Raw genomic sequence first — 20,757 nt, forward strand, 5'->3', positions numbered from 1 at the left:
AAAACTTTTTAGTGATTTGAAGAACTACTTTTGGAATGATCCATTATTGTTTCATATTTGTGCTGACCATACCATGTGGTTCAAAGATGTGTGTCGAGGGAGGAAGGTTGGAATATTCTTGCACACTGCCACTCTGGGGCAGTTAGGGGACATTAAATGTCGGTTTCTATTGGTTGTCTCTATTTCAGGATGTTCACCAGTTTGTTCTTCGATGCGATAGTTGTCAGAAGGCTAGAAACTTATCGCGAAGGGATGAGATGTCGCAGAATCCAATGCAATTTTGTGAGGTGTTTGATGTATGTGGAATCGACTTCATGGGTCCATTCCCGAAGTCTAATGGTAATCAATATATTCTGGTTATGGTGGATTATTTGTCTAAATGGGTGGAGGCTCAAGCTTTACCAACTAATGTGCCAGAACCGTGGTGAAATTTTTGAAAAGGTTGTTCACTCGATTCGGGATGCCACGAATTATCATTAGTGATTGAGGGATCCATTTCTGTAACACTCAACTTGAGAAAGTATTGAAGCATTACGGGGTGCACCACCGTCTTGCTACTCCTTACCATCCGCAGACAAGTGGTCAAGTGGAAGTTACAAATAGAGAGCTTAAGATACTTTTGACAAAGTTTGTAAACAAGGCAAGCGGGATTGGTCGGAACATTTGGATGACGCACTTTGGGCACACAGGATGGCATACAAGACTCCAATAGGGACCACTCCTTATAACTTGGTGTATGGAAAATCTTGTCACTTGCCTGTGGAACTTGAGCATAAAGCCTATTGGGCCATCAACTCTATGAATTTTGACTTAAGAAAGGCAGGGGAACAAAGAATGCAACATCTCAATGAGTTAGATGAATGGAGGATGAAAGCCTACGAGAATGCAATGATATATAAGGAAAAAATTCGGAAGTGGCATGACAATCATATCAAAACTCCGAAAGAATTCAAGGTGGGCGATCAAGTGTTAATGTTCAACTCTCGCCTAAGGTTATTTCCAGGGAAACTCAAGTCCAGATGGTTTGGCCCTTACACTATAACTGAGGTGTCACCTCATGGTTCTATTGAAATCTCTCATTCGGAGAGAGGTACATTCAAGGTGAATGGACATCGGCTAAAGCCCTATTTTGGTAGGGAGGTTAGTAAAGACGATAAGGAAGTCTGAGAGCCCCCGTGAGGTAAGACGAGACACGTTAAGCTTAGTGACGTTAAACAAGTGCTTCTTGGGAGGCAACCCAAGCATTTACTGTTTTTCTAGTTTCTAGTTTAGTGTTTGCATAAATAAGGCTTTGAGTGTTGGTTTCCTGATTTTCGATGCTATTGCTGAAATTTCTCGTGGATCTTTGGTGCACGTTGTGTTTTAAATGTGTATGGTGAAGTTTCTGGTCATTTGAGCATGTTGTGTGTTTTTCTCTGGGGTATTCTGCATGTTAGGAGCAAGCTTTGAATGTGTTTAGATGTTCAGTAATTTTTCTGCAGAGTCTACAGGTTTTCTAAAGCATCCAGAGAAAAAGCACGGACGTGTGGAATGTCCACACGCCCGTGGGTTTATATTGAGAGGATCATCCCGAGAATGCACAGGGGCATGGACTCGCCCCTGGTCGCACGCCAATGGGTAATGTCCGCACGGGTGTGTGTTTTCTTGTAAAGACTTAGAAATTTTCCCAGAAACCACAGTGGCGTGGACTCGCCCCCGTGGGTGATCCTGTGATAAACGCATGGGCGTGGGTAATTTCCGCACACCCGTGTGGATCTCTGCAGAGGAGCTCTCTTCCATCTCGGGAATACACAGGTGCGTGTGAGTGCACCTGTGGACGGACACTGTGCATGTCCACGCCCGTGGGAAATTTCCACACGAACGTGTGTATGTACAAAACATAAGAAGGCCACGATTTCCTTTATAAATCTTTCAATCCTTTCTCACCATCACAATCCTAGCACTGGAAGAAAGCTCCCTCACACCCTTCCGACTTTCCACTATCATTTAGAGAATTTTTAATTGGGTTTCTCGGCCGGTTTCAAGGCTTTTCAACTTTATCTTGTCAGTAAACCCTTGTTTCCTCTTTTCTTTGCCATACTCGATTATGTGCGATTGAAGCTAGTAAATATGTTTTGTTTTATTTTTGTTATGATAGATGCATATTCCAAAATGAGTTTGAATTGAATTTTTGAGGGATTTGTGAGTTTTTAGCATGGCGACCGTGCAGCTCACACGCCCCGTGGTTCCACACGGGCGTGTGGAATTTTCATAAGCCCATGTGGATTCCTGCAGTGTTGATTTTCTTGAGTAAACTGAATCAATTCCTTTCAACACCTGTGTAGATATGGCTTCTAGCATGAGAACAAAGAAGGTACCAGTAAGCGTCACCGAGAGTGCTCTCCCCAACCCGAAAATATAGATTTTGCTATTCCCGAGCACTAGGCTCGGTTCGAGTGCCTTTCCATGCTGAAGTTCGGTCAAACGCGGTTTCCAGATTCGAGTGCTGTGCGAGAGATACAGTTGGCTGACGATATGGCAGATGAGATTAAGGAAATGCTAGCTGTGGGCAGTTGGCGCAAATTGCTCACTATTTGTGACCCTGGCATCCGTATGCCGACACTAGAGGTATTGGCATCATTTGAGTTTGACAGATCATACTCAAGTTTTGATAGCGGTGACACCATACAGTTTAGAGTATTCGGGCATCATTATAGTATGAGCGTCACACAGTTCTTGATTCGGTTGAGGTTATATGATGAAGAATTTATGACCACAGAGGAGTATGAGTAGCTTCCTACAGATTACCTAGGCAGCTTGACTCCTCAGCGCGTGTGGGGAATTTCCACACGCCCATGTGGATTCTCTGGAAATCTCATTTTTGGCCCTACTATAAATAGTATTGCTACAGTAGTCGGCTAGAACACTCCCAATTCCACACTCTTCATCGAGGTAACATAAACGGGCACACGTTTATGCCATAGATCGCAAGTCTTCTTCAATCAAAAGCTTCATTGGCGGAGATCTTGTCATTAATGCACGAGTCGGGATATGCAAATATGACTGCCTTTGTGCCCCTCCAATCCATTGTAGTGACTTGAATTCATGGAGGTTGGCACACATTCACGTATCTTGGAGTCCCACTTGTGTCTTCACGTTTGTTCCTTCCAAGATTCCACTAAACAATGCGATTACGATCTACTTTTGGCTTCTTTTCGCAATACTTAGCTTCACAACCCTATATGCATGAAAGTAACACAAATTCACAAGTATTAGCGCTAAAACCAGGAAAAAACACTTCGCATTCTTATCACACAAGCACTTATCATTTATCGAAGCCACTCAACGATACAACTCATGAAAAAAGGGGTCCAAGATAAGATGGGAATTATATTATGGTATTATAAGGCTCAATCATATCACACACTCCTCATGACTTGTTTCTTTTGAATCGTCAACCACCCTATATGTGACAACCGAAAATAACTCTAAAATTATTGTAACTTGATTATATGTACTAAAGATGCTATGCAGGATATAATGAATCACATGTTGATTGACATAATAAACTTGTGTAATGCTAATGGTGAGAATCACACAAGCCTATCAACAAATTTATAAATTAGCACAATACCAATGACTTGGAAAACACAAACCCAATAGTAAACCACGAAAGATACTTTAAACTACACTACCTTAATAAAAATGGTCGTGTATCAGTACTCTACCAACTCTGATGTCCATCTAATGCAATTAATATTAATGTATAATAAAAGATGCTATGTAGTATACTTAGAATCACATTTCACTTAATGTATAAAACTAGTTTAATACCAATAATTAAAAGGGCACAAACCCAACAACAAGTCACAAACAATGCTTTAGACTCAACAATTTTGATAAGAATGACTATGTACTAATGCCCCCACCAACTTCGATGTCCATTAATGATGTTCAAAAGAAAAGAATTACAAAAAAACAAAAAAACAAAAAACAAAAAACAAAAAACAAAAAAAAAACAAAAAAAACTGATGTTGAACAAGTGAGAGAGGCCATTAAGGTGGATCTTGTGTCAAATTTTTTAGGAATAAATATAAGATAATGAAAGTTATAGATGTTAAAAAAAGACATTTAAAAATATAAAATGCATAAAATAGACATATGAAAATATACATTTCAAAAAAAATGAGTTGTTGTTCCTGGCGGGTTGTGGGTTAAGAATTTTCTTGTGATGGAAGCCTAACATAGTATCACAAGAGTAACCTCAAAATTATTTATTAAGAATACAATAACATAAAAAAAATTAAAATTCACAAATAACAACGTAATAGTAAGATAAGTTTTAGTAACATATCATAATCGATTTTATAGTAAAATGAATGGATTATACTTAAAAAATAATTAGAAATAAAGTAACTAAATAATAACAAAAAAAAAAAGCTTACTTGCACACAAACTATAGATAGCCAACAACATGCATGGCGGTATAACTCCAAATTTATCTTACTTTGATATGTATACTAAAGATGCTATGCAAGATATAAAAAATCACATAGCTCGATATAATAAACTAGTTGAATAACAATAACTAATGGGTTACAAGTCCAATAATAAATCACAAATAATGATTTAGACCAAATTATTTTTATAAAAATGACAATATATTGATACTAGACAAACACTGATGTTTATCTACAACGATTAATATTAAATAATAATAAAAAATAAATATTAAAAATATTTTATATTATTAAATAATAAATAACATGTGTAACTATGATAATATGCAATGCACATTAATTAAATTAACGAACAATTTTGCTAATAGCAATAGTTTTTTTAAGGCAAATTCTACTTCATTAGAACCACTCAATGTTACAACTCGTGAGAGAAATGATTACAAGTAATATGTGAATGTGACCACCTCATGATGAGGCTCAATGCATGTCACACAATTCTCCTTACTCGTCTATTTAGGATCATCGAGTACCCTATATGAGCAAACTGGTAATAACTTTGAATTATCATATCATACCAATTTGGATAAAAGATGTTATGCAAGATACATAGAATCACATGTCACTCAATGTAATAAACAAGTACAATCCATTGACTAGAAGAATACAAGCCCAACAATAAACAACAACGAACACATGAAAGATCATGTACCGATACCCCATAACCTCTGATGTCAATCTACAATGATGAATATTAACATATTATGGAATATGCTATGTAGGACATACAAAATCACATGTTGCTCAATGTAATAAACCAATGGAAAACCGAGAATCACATGTTGGTTGACATAACAAACAAGTGGAATATCAATGACTAAAAGGATACAAGCCCAACAACAAACCACAAAAAATGCTTTAGATTTAACTAGCTTCAAAGAAAGACCATGTATCAATGCCAAATCAACATTGATGTCCATTTGCAATGATTAATATCAAGGTATAATAAAAACTAAATATTATGAATATTTTATATTATTGTATTAAAATTATTTATTAAGAATTCAATTACGTAACAAATTTTTTAAAAATATATTATAATTAAAAAATGAAATAAATTATATTAAAAAAACCATACCTACACTCAAAATATATAAAGCCAACAACATCCATGCTACTATAAGAACACGTGAGAAAATCACGGTATGCATACTAACATGTCGACAAAAAACAAAGCTTGAAAAATGGTTTATGCTAAACTATCTTGATTAGTAAAATCCAGTATCGATACGTTATCAACTTTGATGTCACTACACCATTATTGTTATTTAGCAACATTTATTTTGTGCCGTTTTTAAAAAACGCCACCATATTTCCAGTGTTTTTCGTATAAAACGCCACTAAAACACATTGTATGGGAAACATGAGGCCTTTGCCGGTGTCTTGTGTAGGAACACCGGTATAAGAATATTGCTTTAGGAGTGTTTCTTACGCTAAACACCAAGAGTGTCCCCGCCCGCACTAAATGGAAAAGTTGGCACCAAAAATTTTGTGATATAAGAGGGGTTTTTATGAAAAATGCCACTGAAAAATGCTATTTAATATCTTTTTAAAATTCTTAGCGTTCATTTGGCGGCGTTTTACAAGTAAAACACCACCGAAAAATGCGATTGAATATATTTTTTTAATTCTTAAAGTGCATTTGGTGGCATTTGTTTGTAAAACTCCGTGGAAAACACTATTTAATATTTTATTTTAATTCTTGGCATACATTTGGCGGCACTTGTGTTGCAAAACGCCATGGAAGGGCAACCCCTCTTCAAAATCTCTCCTTCTTTCTTTACCAAAATATCAATTCCCTAGAACATCACAATAGGTTCCCCCTCTCTCTCTCTCTCTCCCTCGCTCTCTTGAGGTCATTGGAGGGTTGGTCTTTGGCTGAAAGTCTTTGGTAAGTTGCTGGAGATGCTATTTCTTTCTTTAGGGTTTGTGATTTCTTATTGTTTTTTTTCTTTCTCTGGGTCTTCGTTTGGATGGGTGATGGATTAGTAATATTTGTTGCTTTTTGTGATTTGATTCTTAACTTGGCGGTGATGGGATTAGTTTGGATGGGTTTTCTGTTTTCTGGATTTAAAAATTTTAATTTTTTTTATTCTCCTTTTTGATTGTTTGAAGTTTTGTGTTTGGTGTTTTAGGTCTTTTTAGAAATGTTGTTGATCTAGGTTTTCTTTTTCGAGATTGACGAAATGAGGGAACTTGGATAATCTCTTTGATGCCATTGAGTTTGGCATAACTTTTTTGTGCGTTATGATATATGATTGTTGATTGTTGCATGGATGAAATTTCATAAATCAACTTCATCTGTTGGGTTAAAAACTTGTGGTTGTCATTGACATTCTTGATCCCTAGATTTAATTTGTTTGTGTACAGGCTAGATATGTATCCCATTTAAATTCATGAACACTAGAATGTGTATATGATTTACATTTCCTTTAATTAATAAGTGGAGAATCTTTTATTATTATATGGTGAAATTGAGGTTTATTAAACTGCTTATGTGTAAAATGTGTCAGAAAAAATAAAATATGATTACCGGCGTTTCATTAGAAAATGCCAGAAAAAGGCTTATGTGGAAAATGTGCTTCAAAAAATAAAATATGATTACTGACGTTTCAATAGAAAACACCAGGAAAAGGGCTTATCTGGAAAATGTGCCAAAAAAATAAAATATATTACTGGTGTTTACACGACAAACACTGTATTTTGCCGATGTTTTCCCTTAAAAATGCCGGTATATTCTCCTAATTTCATAACATAATTGGCATCATACGATATAGGTCGGTGGCATTTTACTCATAAACTTTGATACATAGGTGGCGTTTTCCTAGTAACACGTCGGCAAATATCATGGCATTTACTTAAAAAAAAAACCATGTTATTTACCGGAGGCGTTTTTACTGAAAACGCCGCTATGTGGAGGTGTTTTCATAAAAAACGCCGCACTTCAACCAACACCATCATCGCCAGCGTTTGAGTCGGCGTTTATTTAAATCGCCATGTTCTCATATAGTGTCGTTTATAAACACTGCTGAAGTTTAAAAAAAACATTGGAGAAGCCCTGGAATATTGTAGTGTGCCCATTTGCGAGTATTAATATTAACATATAATAAAAACTAAATATTAAAAGTATTTTATCTTTCTAAATAATAAATAAACATGTGTAATCATACTAATATTTTTAATTTCTTTAAACTAAACTACCTTGATAAGAAAGACAGCATATCAATAAGAAGCGAACATTGATATCCATTTGCAATGATTAACATTAAGATATAATGAAAAATAAATATTAGGAATATTTTATATTATTGTGTAATTAATAATGTGTAATCATGCTAATATTATGCATACATTAATTTAATTAATAAAAGTTTTTGTTTATGAGAATAGTTTTTTAAACAAGTCCTATTTTATTGAAGCCATTCAGTGATACAACCCTTGAAAGAAACAGTAATAGGTAACTTGCGAATGTGATCTTTCAAAATAAGGCTCAATGCATATCACACACTCCTTGTGACTCGTTTCTTTTGGATCATCAACACCCATATGAGAAAACTGGAAATAACTTTGAATTTATTTTAATTTAATTCTATGTACTAAAGATGTTATGCAAGATAAAATGAATCACATGTCGTTTGATGTAATAAACTAGTGGAATGACAATGACAAGAAGCACACAAACCTAACAACTAACAAATTAGTAAAATATCAATGCCTAGAAGGACGCAGTCCAACAACAAACCACAAAAAATGTTTTAGGCTGAACTTCATTAATAAAAAAGGTCATGTATCAGTATCCCACAAACTTTGATGTCCATCTATTGTGATTACTTTTAACATATAACAAAATATGCTATGTAGGATACGTAGAATCACATTTTGCTCGATTTAAAAAACTAGTGGAATAGCAACAATTAGAAGGGTATAAGCCCAACAACAACTCACAAACAACGCTTTAGACTCAATAATCTTGATTAGACCATGAACTGATGCCCCAACAACTCTGATGTCCAATAATGATGTTAGGAAAAAAGAAATTACTAAAAAAATTGGTATCAATCAAGTGAACAATGGTAGTAAGGTCAATTTTGCGTCAAATTATAGATGTTAAAAAAAAAGACATTAAAAAAATATAAAATCCATAAAATAGACATATAAAAATATTCTTTTCAAAAAAATGGTGAGAAGTAGTTGCCCTTGTGGGTTAAGAACCTTCTTGTGATAGAAGCCTAACATAGTATCATAAGAGTAACCTCAAAATTATTCATTAGGAACACAATTACCAAAAAAGAAAAAATTAAATTTCACAAATAACAATGTACTCATAAAATAAGTTTATAACATATTATAATTTATTTAATAGCAAAATATATAGATTATACTAAAAAGAAAAATAATTAGAGATGAAATAAATTAAAAAAAAAACTTACCTACACTGATAAAATAAAAAGCCAACACATACGTGCCAGTATAAGAACATGTATGAGAAAAATCACAGTGTGCATATTAATATGTCCACAATAAACAAAGCCTAAAAAATACTTTAGACGGAACTATATTCATAAGTAAAATCGTGTATTGATACCCCTCTAATTTTGATGTCCATATGCAACAATTAATAACAACATATAATAAAAAAATAAATATTAAAATATTTTATATTTCTGAATAATAGATAACATGTGTAATCATACTAATATCAAAAGTAGTTGAATATAACTAATAAAAAATTTTGTAATTGCGAATATCATTTTAACGCAAGTCATATTATCTAAGCAATTCAATGATACAATTTGGAAAAGAAATGGTTGCAAGTTAACATGAGAATTTCATCACCTCACGATAAGACTTTATGCATAACACATAATTAATATGACTTGTCTCTATTTTATCATCTACAACATTATATATGGAAAGAGGGAATAACTATGAATTCATCATACCTTGATATATGTACTCAATACGCTATGCAAGATACAAAGAATCACAAGTGGCTTGACGTAATAAACCAGTTGAATACCAATGACTAAATGGATACAAGCCCAATACTAAACAACAGAGAACTGAAGTATCTTTATAAGAAAGACAATGTATTGATACTAAACAAGCATTGATGTCCATCTACAACAATTGATATTAACTAATTGTATAAAAAATAAATATCTTAAATACTTCGTATTTTTGAATAAAAAACAACATGTGTAATCAGGCCAACATTACTCGTTCATTAATTTAATTAATAAAAAAATTTGTTAATAGCAATAGTTTTTAAAGATAAGTCCTATTTTATCAGAGCCACTCAATATCATAACTCGTGAAAGAAATGGTTGTAAGTAATATACAAATGCGATCATCTCATAATATGGCTCAATGCATATCGCACACTTCTCTTGACTTGTCTCTTTAGGGTCATCAAGCACCTTATATGAGTAAACTTAAAATAACCCTAAATTTATCGTAACTTACCAATTTGTACAAAAGATATTATGTAGGATACCTAGAATCACATGCTACTTGATGGAATAAACAAGTACAATACCAATGACTAGAAGGGCACAAGTACAACAACAAACCAGAACAAATACATTAGACTGAACTATCATCGTAAAAAAGATCATGTATCGATACTCCACAATCTTTGATATCCATCTGCAATGATGAATATTAACATATTACAGAATATGTTATGTAGGACATACAAAATCACATGTCACTCAATGTAAAAAACCAATGGAATTCGTAGAATCACATGTTACTCATCATAAGAAAAGAGTGGAATACCAATGACTAGAAGGACACGAGCCCAACAACAAACCACAAGAATACTTTAAACTGAACTATCTTCATAAGAAAGATTATATATCGATACCAGACCAACACTAATGTCCATTTGCAATGATTAATATTAACGTATTATAATCAATAAATATTAAAAATATTTTACATTTTTGAAGAATAAATAACATGTGCAATCATGCTAATAATAACCATACAATAATTTAATTAATAAAAAATTTTCATAAGTAACAAAATCATTTTAAGGCAAGTCATATTTATCTGAGTCACTCAATCATACAACTCAGAAAAGAAATGGCTGCAAGGTAATAACTCTTTTTGTGAAATTTCATCACTTCACGAAAATACTGTGCATAACACACACTTCTAGTGACTTATCTCTATTTTATCATCTACAACACTATATAAGGAAACAAGAAATAACTCTGAATTTATTGTACCTTGATATATATACTAAAGATACTATGCAAGATATGCAAAGTCACACATCTCTCATTGTAATTAACCAATGAAATACCAACGACTAAAGTTACACAGGCCCAACACCAAAGCATGAAGAATGTTTTAGACTGAAGTATCTTTAAAAGAAAGACTATATATCGATACCAAACCAACATTGATGTTCATCTACAACGATTGATATTAACTAATAGTAAAAAATAAATATTATATATATTATCTGAAAATAAATAACATGTGTAATCATGCCAATATATACTCCACATTAATTTAATTAATAAAAAAATTTGTTAATTGCAATAGTTTTAAAGACAAGTCCTACTTTATCAGAGACAATCAATATTACAACTCATGAAAAAAAAATGGTTGCAAATAATATGTGATTGCAATCATCTTGTTTATATAAAAAAATGATAATAAATAAATTAAATGTATTTCCTAATTTAAACAAAATATTCAAAATATTCAAATCTCAAGACCAGCCTAGAGCACCGATCTCAAGGCAGTCTGAAATACACAAATCTCAGGATCAGCCGAGAGCACCGATCTCGAGGCGATCCAAAATATCCAAAATACACAAATCTCAGGACCATTCGAGAGCACCGATCTCAAAACGGTCTAAAATACTCAAATCTTAAGATCAGCCGAGAGCACCGATCTCGAGGCGATCCAAAATATCCAAAATACACAAATCTCAAGACTAGCCTAGAGCACCGATCTCAAGGCAGTCTGAAATACACAAATCTCAGGATCAGCCGAGAGCACCGATCCCGAGGCGATCCAAAATATCCAAAATACACAAATCTCAGGACCAGTAGAGAGCACCGATCTCAAAACGGTCTAAAATACTCAAATCTCAGGATCAGGCGAGAGCACCGATCTCGAGGCGATCCAAAATATCCAAAATGCACAAATCTCTCAATATCAGCCACAAATTTCAGGACTAGTCGAGGGGACAAATCTCGAGGTGATATAAATCCCAAAATCAATCATGAATACAAATCACGAGGCAAACATATATATATATAAATTTTAAAATTAATTAAGTTTTTTTAAATAAGCTAAAAAATATATATAAAATATATATAATATATATATAAATAATAATAAAATAAAAGAGATAAAATAAAATGAAATAAAAATAAATCAAATCGTATAAAATATATACATATATAAAGATAAATTAAAAAAAAATAAATTAGCTCAAAAAGAAGATATATATATATATATATATATAATTAAAATAAATAACATCCGATAATATATTAATTAATTAATTAATAAATATATAAATATATAAATATATCAAATCAAATCAAAATTAAATTAGATAAAGATAATATATAATAAAATAATATAAATGAAATCAGATAAAAAAATAATAAATAATAAAAATAATAATAATAATAATTTAAATTAAAATGAAATAAATCAAATAAAGTGATAAAGAAATAATATATATATATATATATATATAATAAAATATACATAAGAGATAAATAAATAAATAAAAATAATAATAAATAAATAAAAATAGTAAAAAAAAACAAATACTATATATATAATAAAATAAATCTAATTAGTGAAACATATAAATATATATATATATATAATATAATATTACAAAATAAAATATAAATATATATATAAAATAATTTTCTTAACATATATATATAATAATATATCATAATAATATACAATATATAATATAATGATAAATATATTAAAATTCTCCGTGTTGCGTCGTGGCCCCCCACGATCAGCCCGTTGTCTTCACAACCACCCATCATCCTCACGATCGTCCCACGTCCGCATACCGACCAGGCCTTTATAAAAGGACGGAGAAAAGAAGACGAAGGAGAGGGAAGGAAGATCTGAAGAAAACGAAAGAGAGAAGAAGAAGAAAAGAAAAAGGACTTTCTCTCCTCTTATATATATATATCTAAAAAAAAAAAAATCCAAATGCCGTTGTTGCTGTTGGTTTAATCCATACGAGATTCGCGGGTTGGTGGGTGTTTCTCATCCAAAATTTCGTGAGCCCTATGGAGAAAAAGCCACCGGGTTGGTTGTGTTGGGATTTGAAGCACATGCGTTGTTTGTCATCAGACGCGTGAAGAGCTGGAGCTCGTACATTGGGGAGATTTGTTTTTTGAATTGCTGTATCTTTTGTCTGTATGGCTCCTTGTCACTTCAGTCTTTTCTTTAGTACTGGTCAGAGTTAATGGCTCACATGGGGCTGTTTTAGTTTATTTTTTTTAAAATCTTTTGGAGTATTAGTAGTATGTTTTGTATCTTCAAAATGATGAGAGAAAGAAAAAGAAAGTTGTTGTTGCTCATCCTCTCCTTGTTGTATTTGAACTTTGAGAAGAAGTGAATCCCTGTACTGAAGATCATTGACTTCAGGAGTTTCACCTTGGTGTTGGCTTGTGTTCGTGGTGATCTCGCTCTAGCTCTTAATCAACACGTGGTATCAGAGCTCCGGGTGCATGCCAAAGTACTTACGGCCGGAAGACATGGCGATCACCACCCAGCAAGCGGCGAAGGAGGGAGTCGCATCACCGCACTATCCCTATGTTAACGCCCGACAAACTACTCCACATGGGCGATTAAGATGGAGGCTAATATGGATGCTCAAGGTGTGTGGGAGGCGATCGAGCCAGCCGATGGAGTGACGGTGGACGTGAGGAAGGATAAGATGGCTCGCGCTTGTATTTTCCAGGCGGTGCCGGAGGATATACTGCTGTAGATCGCGAAGAAAAAGACCGCAAAGGAGGCGTGGGAGAGTATTAAAACCCGTTATCTTGGTGTGGATAGGGTAAAGAAGGCGAGGGTGCAGACTCTTAAGAGTGAGTTTGAAGCCCTAAGAATGAAGGAAAATGATTCCATTGATGAATTTGCCGGAAAACTGAGTGCACTGGCTAACAAGTTTGGTGAACTTGGACAAACTCTGGATGATGCCACTCTTGTGAAGAAACTGTTTGGCTCCGCTCCAGCTAGATTTTTGCAGGTTGTTGCTTCAATCGAACAACTGGTTGACGTGGAAACAATGCCGTTTGAGGAGGCCATCGGACGCCTGAAGGCATACGAGGAACGAATCCGAAAGGATGATAGTCACGGAGACCAACTGCTCCTCACTCATGAAGAGTGGAGTGCAAGAGCAAGAAGAAACAATGAAGAGACCTGGAAACTAAACAGGGGAGGACTGGATGGACGGAGCTGGGGTAGGGGACGCAGCGGAGGCCAAGGACGTGGGAGGAGAGGTCGAGGCCTTCCTACTTCGTCGCACCAAGAAGGTAGCAGCAGTGGAAGCAGGGACAAAAGACATATAAAATGTTACAATTGTAGCAAAACAGGGCACTATGCGTCTGAATGTTGGAATGAGAAAAAGGAAGAGGAGATTAATCTCATCCAGGATGAAGAACCGGCTCTTTTGTTGGCTATGTCACAAGAGAAAACACAAATGGTAGGAAAGATGCAAGGTTTTGTAATGCTAACTGAGGAAGAAGTGTTCCCAGAACTACATTGTGCAGAGAAAGAACAATCCTATAATAGCATATGGTACTTAGACAATGGAGCTAGCAACCACATGACCGGTGATCGTGCGAAGTTCCAGAGTTTTGATGAAAGCATCACTGGGTTTGTGAAATTTGGAGATGGCTCTCATCGTTGAAATAAAGGGAAGAGGTTCCATACTACTGCAGGTCAAAAACGGTGATCACCGTGTTCTCCCTCGAGTGTATTTCATACCAAAGCTTCAAGTAACATCATAAGCTTGGGTCAGATGACAGAGGATGGATATCAAGTCGAGATGGTCGGTGAATTCTTGAGAATCTATGATGAAGATGGAGTGCTCTTGATGTCTGTAAGGCGCACGTCGAATAGGCTTTTACAAGATCCAGACTTTTGAAACAAGTGAGCCGTCTTGCCTCATGGCAAGCCTTGATAATCCTCGCATGGCTCGCATACAAGACTTGGCCACGTGAATTTCCATGCACTAAAGATGATGGTTGACAAACATATGGTCAATGGACTCCCGATGATTACACACCCAAATAGAATCTGTGAAGGTTGCCTCGTTGCAAAGCAAACCCGAAACCCACTCCCAGCTCAAGCTAACTTCAGAGCAGAGGAACCCTTGGAGCTTTTGCATGTGGATCTATGCGGGCCTATTACACTATGCACATTAGCAGGTAACAAGTATTTTTTCTTGATCGTAGATGACCACACTCGTTGGATGTGGGTTTATTTTGTAAAGACTAAGAGTCAAGTATGTGATGAATTTAAAAAATTCAAAAATCTAGCAGAAAATTTGTCAGGGCATAAAATTAAAACTGTAAGGTCAGATCGTGGCGGGGAATTTATATCAAACATGTTTGCAGAGATGTGTGGCGAATGGGGCATCAAGCGATATCTCACTGCGCCATATACACCGCAGCAGAATGGCGTGGTGGAGAGGAGAAATCGCACCGTCATGAACACCGCGAGAGCTCTTCTCAAAAGCAAACACATGCCCGGGAGGTTTTGGGGAGAAGCCGTAAGACATGCTGTGTATCTATTGAATCGTCTACCAACGAAAGCTTTGAAGAATTGCACCCCGTTTGAAGCTTGAATGGGAAGAAGCCTCACTTGGGACATGTGAGGGTGTTTGGTTGTGTGGCGCATGCTAAGGTGACGGAGCCACACCTTCGTAAAACTAGATGATCGTAGCAAAGGCCTTGGTATATCTTGGGGTGGAGGAAGGAAGCAAAGCGCACTGCTTGTATGACCCTCACTGCAACAAATTACTTGTGAGCCGCGATGTGTTATTCCAAGAAGATATAGAATGGGAGTGGTGCAAAAACAATGAAGTAAATACTCATGACTGCCCTGATTTCATAGTGTCGACAACAAATGAGAGAGATCAAGGAGATCGAGGCGTCACTGGTGCAGAGGAGAGAGGTATGATAGATACAATGGGAATCCCATCAACACCAACATCTGAGATAAAAGGAGGGACGAGAGAAAGTCCCTTGCTGCATGAGGAAGTAACACCATGCATTGAAGCCGCACCTCATGCCGGTGGGACCATGTACACTAGGGAAGAAGCGAGACCCTCATCGGATACGTACGGGAGACAAGAGAGGTACAGGACACTTGCAGATATATATGCAGAGATCGTGAGTGAACCAAACGGTTGAAGATCTCTTGTTGTTGAAGTCAAGAACCTTCTTCATACTCCAATGCAAAGCAGTGAAACCATATGGAAGGAGGCCATGAAGAGAGAAATAGAGGCCATTGAAGAGAATGATACCTGGACCTTGATCGAACTACTACTCGGTCATAAACCCATCGGATCGAAAATGGGTTTATAAGGTGAAGCGAGACTCGGAGGGCAAGATCATCAAGCACAAGGCAAGGGTGGTGGCAAAGGGGTACGCTCAGCGCTATGGGGTTGATTTCGATGAAGTTTTTTTGCTCCCGGTAGCAAAAACTTGATACCGTACGGGTAATACTCGCAATTGCCGCCAATCGAGGCTGGGAAGTCCACCACATGGACGTAAAGTCGGCTTTTTTGAATGGGTTTCTAACTGAAGAGGTATATGTTACTCAACCCGGAGGGGTTTGTGGTGACGGGCAAGGAACACATGGTGTACAAACCATCGAAAAGCTACTGTATGGTTTAAGACAGCCCCTAGAGCATGGAACTCACGCTTTGATGACCACTTGAAATCTCTCAATTTTTGTGAAATGCTCACAGAACAAGCTTTTGTACACCGGGCAGTGAAGATGGAATTGTCATTATAGTTGGAGTTTATGTGGATGATCTAGTCGTGATCGGGAGAAGTAGTGAAGAAATCAATCAGTTTAAGGTTGAAATGAAGGAGGAGTTTAAAATGAGTGATCTGGGCTCATTATCATATTACTTGGGCATTGAGGTTGAACTGAAGGAGAGGTCGATCACACTCAAGCAATCCACCTATGCAAACAAGATCCTGCAACAATTTGGAATGAAGGAATGTAATGCTGCCAAGCTTCCCATGGAACATAAAATGAAATTACATAAGGATACCGAAGGAGAGCCGATAGACGCTACAGAATATCGTCGCATGATTGGGTGTCTCAGGTACCTTCTGCACACTCGACCAGACTTATCTTATGATGTGGGAGTGTACAGCAGATATATGGAGAGACCAACCACTTTACATCTCAAGGGTGTGAAACAAATTCTAAGATATCTAAAAGGGACCATTCTTTTTGGTTTGATGTACACAAGAGGAGGAAACGATGAAGAACTCACTGGCTACTCAGACAGTGACCTTGCAGGTGATCCTGATGATAGGAAAAGCACTGGAGGAATGGCATTCTATGTTAACAATAATCTTGTATCTTGGGGATCATACAAACAAAGGACTGTAGCTCTATCGTCTTGTGAAGCTGAGTACATGGCTGCAGCTGCTGCAGCGTGTCAAGCGGTTTGGTTGACAAGCATAATCAAGGAGATAACTGGGAGCCAGCTTGAACCAGCGAAGATACATGTTGACAATAACTCAGCCATTGCTCTGATGAAAAATCCTGTACACCATGGTTGCAGCAAACATATTGACATGCGATTCCATTTTATCAGAGAATGTATTGAAAGGAGGAAGATAGCTGTGGAGTCGGTGAGCTCTGGAGAACAGCGGGCGGATATTTTGACGAAAGCTCTGTCTGGCATGAAGTTCGCAGCCATGCGTCAACTGCTGGGAATAATAGAACTCGAACCTCGTGGCATGGATTAGGGGGGAGCAATGTTGGTTTAATCCATACGAGATTCGCGGGTTGGTGGGTGTTTCTCATCCAAAAATTTCGTGAGCCCTATGGAGAAAAAGCCACCGGGTTGGTTGTGTTGGGATTTGAAGCACATGCGTTGTTTGTCATCAGACGCTGTGAAGAGCTCGGAGCTCGTACATTGGGGAGATTTGTTTTTTTGAATTGTCGTATCTTTTGTCCGTATGGCTCCTTGTCACTTCAGCCTTTTCTTTAGTAATCGGGTCGAGTTAATGGCTCACATGGGGCTGTTTTAGTTTATTTTTTTTAAAATCTTTTGGAGTATTAGTAGTATGTTTTGTATCTTCAAAATGATGAGAGAAAGAAAAAGAAAGTTGTTGTTGCTCATCCTCTCCTTGTTGTATTTGAACTTTGAGAAGAAGTGAATCCCTGTATTGAAGATCATTGACTTCAGGAGTTTCACCTTGGTGTTGGCTTGTGTTCGTGGTGATCTCGCTCTAGCTCTTAATCAACAGTTGCTGCCTGTTGCCATCTCTACTGCTGCCGTCGTTGCTACTGTTGCCTGACGCCATCATTCCTTGTTATTATTGCCGCATGCTGCCCTCGTTGACGTTGCTTTCCTGCTGTGTTGCTGCCAAAGAAAGAGATCGACCGGCGACGAAGATGACATTAGACCTCGGGCAAAGCAGAAAGATCTAGGCGATGATGACCACCGTCGTAAAAATATATATATATATATATATATATTGAAGTCACTATCGTTGCTGTGCTGTTGCTGTCGTTGTTGCTATGCGGGCCATTGATGGACTTCCTGGACGACAGAGAGGAGGCGGAGACTGATATGAAGAAAAGAAAAGGAAAGAAGAAGAGGAACATAAGAGGACTCTGGTTTTCTCTCGGAGGAGGTGGCTTTGGGAGAGGAAGAACGGAGGAAGAAGAAGCTCGCGGATCAAAAGATGGAGAAGAGAAGAGGGCCAGAAGAGGAAGACGAAGAACGAAGAAGAAGAAGATGAAGGAGACGAACGAAGAGATCCCAGGCCAAAGAAGATAAAAAAAAGAAGATGAAAAAAAAAATGGAGAAGAAGAGACGAAGACGAGGTCACTCTCATTGCGCTCCTCTCGGCGTCTGCGCGTTTGTCTGACAACTTCTCTGGTGACACCGCGCACCTTCTTTTCTTCAAGCTCGGCCTCCCATTCACTGCCGCATCATGCAATGCCACGATGGATATGTATGTCAAGTCCAGCAGAATGGATGAAGCCCGGAAGCTTTTCAAAGAGATGAAGGACCCTACGATTGTCTCCTGGAAAATCATCCTCACTGGCATGCTTTAGTGGAAAGGTTTGAGAAGCAGGCAGGAGGTGCTTGATAAAATGCTTCAAAGGAATGACGTCACCTGGACATGGATGATAAAGGCTTGCATCGAAGCAGGACATTCCAGAGATGCTTTAGGCTTCCTTGGTGAGATGTTTGTTTGATGGTGTGCACATTGTATGGCTCAACCGTGTCAGTATGTGCTCGCTCCTCTCAGCATGCTCGCAGATCAGAAACCTCACGGTCGGTTGCTGGCTCCACACCCATTTCATCAAAACAACAAGCTTTGTTGATAATTATAAGGACCATCTTCTCAAATTGAACACTGCTTTGATTGACGTGTATGGGAAACACGGAAGAGTAGACATGTTGTTGTCCACACCTTGCTGTACAACATGTTTGCAGCTTCCCAAAGACACACTGAGGCTGATGATCTCCGGATGCTAGTGAAGAATAGAGTGATTCAGAAGGATCCTGGAATGAGCTTCATTGAGATCAATGGCATTGTGCACTGGTTCACTGCAGGTGATAAAACACACCCTCAAACGGGTCAAGGATCGAAGTGCCTACATCTATATAAGGGGTGCAACAAAAACATCCCGGTGGTGTTGTAAGCTCTCTACTCCTGGAATGGAAAAATGAAGCTCGAGAAGCATTGAAAGAAGCTTATCCTTAGAATCCAAAAAGAACTTAGAATTTCAACAAAGAATCAAGGATGTGAAATTGGTGTAAAGTCCATCAGCCCAAATATATATATATATATACATATATTCCATGATGATTTTGAATTCTCTTGGTGGCGGCAAGGAAAGAAAAAAAAAGCAGGATATAAAAATAAAAATAAAATAAAATAAACTCAGTGCATATTGATGTTGACAACGGGGAGTTAAGGGTGACAGTCGAAGAGTTACAATAAGAGTTTGGTCTAGTTCTGCCATTAAATATAACCAGGCAATTTGTGGAATGACATATTAAAGTGATCCAGTGCATGCATATTCACGTGAAACTGATCCAGTGTATGCATATTCGCATGAAATATATATATATATATATATATATATGATGTAGAAGTAGGCAAGGTGTGTTGTGAGATGAGAGAGAAGCATGCATATATATATATATATATATATATAAATGACGAGAACTTGAGAAGCATGAAATGCTAGCATGCATACGTGCATGATTCACTTAAAAACTGGTCCCACCATCATATGGGAATGAAACGAATTGTGAAGTTCAAACATTATGGATGGTGGGCCATTAACATTTATTGAAATGTGGATAATTATTGATTAAAAACCGGTATGGAAAGAAGCATTGTTTTAATGGAAATGAATAGGGGTGGAGAACTGAGAAAGTGACGGCCATGCTATAAAAGAAAAACGTGGTGGTGGTTTTGAAGCATGTGGCTATGCGTGTTACGTCTAAACATAGTGAGCAAATAAAAAAAAACACCAAATGATAATCTAGCTTGTTGATCTAGTGTAAATCAAATATATTTGTTGCTCAATGTCATCATGGTTAGGGTATGAGCCCAGTTTATTTGTGTGACCAAAATATATATATATGGATGAGAAGTATGCACACTCACACGCATAAAAAAAAAATAATTAAAAAAAATATATATAAATAAATAAATAAATAATAATTTCAAAAGCTTTGTTTGAAGAAGGAAATACAACCCCACATTACATATAATCATGCCACCACTAGACATGCATAGCATGCATGGTTTTAGAATTGTCTTGTATTTCTTTTGAGAGGCATAGATAGTTTAGCTTTGTCATGACATCTCATGAGTTTAAGCAAGATGCATGATTGATTGTAGAAGGGATAGCAACGGTGTCTGCAATGGTTGATGAAGAGAATGCCGGTGACACTGATTAACTAAGGAAAAGATGGTGACTACAATGATAAGAACATGAAGAAGACTATGGGATGTGCACT

At 36.7% G+C, this 20,757-nt stretch overlaps 1 protein-coding gene across 1 annotated transcript; it reads left to right on the plus strand.

Moving 5' to 3' along the window:
• Positions 1–13,362: 13,362 nt before the first annotated feature.
• On the plus strand, positions 13,363–14,421 carry LOC120282763. Its single transcript, XM_039289612.1, has 2 exons — positions 13,363–13,493; positions 13,566–14,421. Exons 1-2 carry the CDS (start codon positions 13,363–13,365, stop codon positions 14,419–14,421), a joined length of 987 nt encoding a protein of 328 aa, XP_039145546.1.
• The last annotated feature ends 6,336 nt before the right edge of the window (positions 14,422–20,757 follow it).

The sequence above is a fragment of the Dioscorea cayenensis genome, chromosome 18, assembly GCF_009730915.1.
Source record: "Dioscorea cayenensis subsp. rotundata cultivar TDr96_F1 chromosome 18, TDr96_F1_v2_PseudoChromosome.rev07_lg8_w22 25.fasta, whole genome shotgun sequence".
NCBI lineage: Eukaryota > Viridiplantae > Streptophyta > Magnoliopsida > Dioscoreales > Dioscoreaceae > Dioscorea > Dioscorea cayenensis.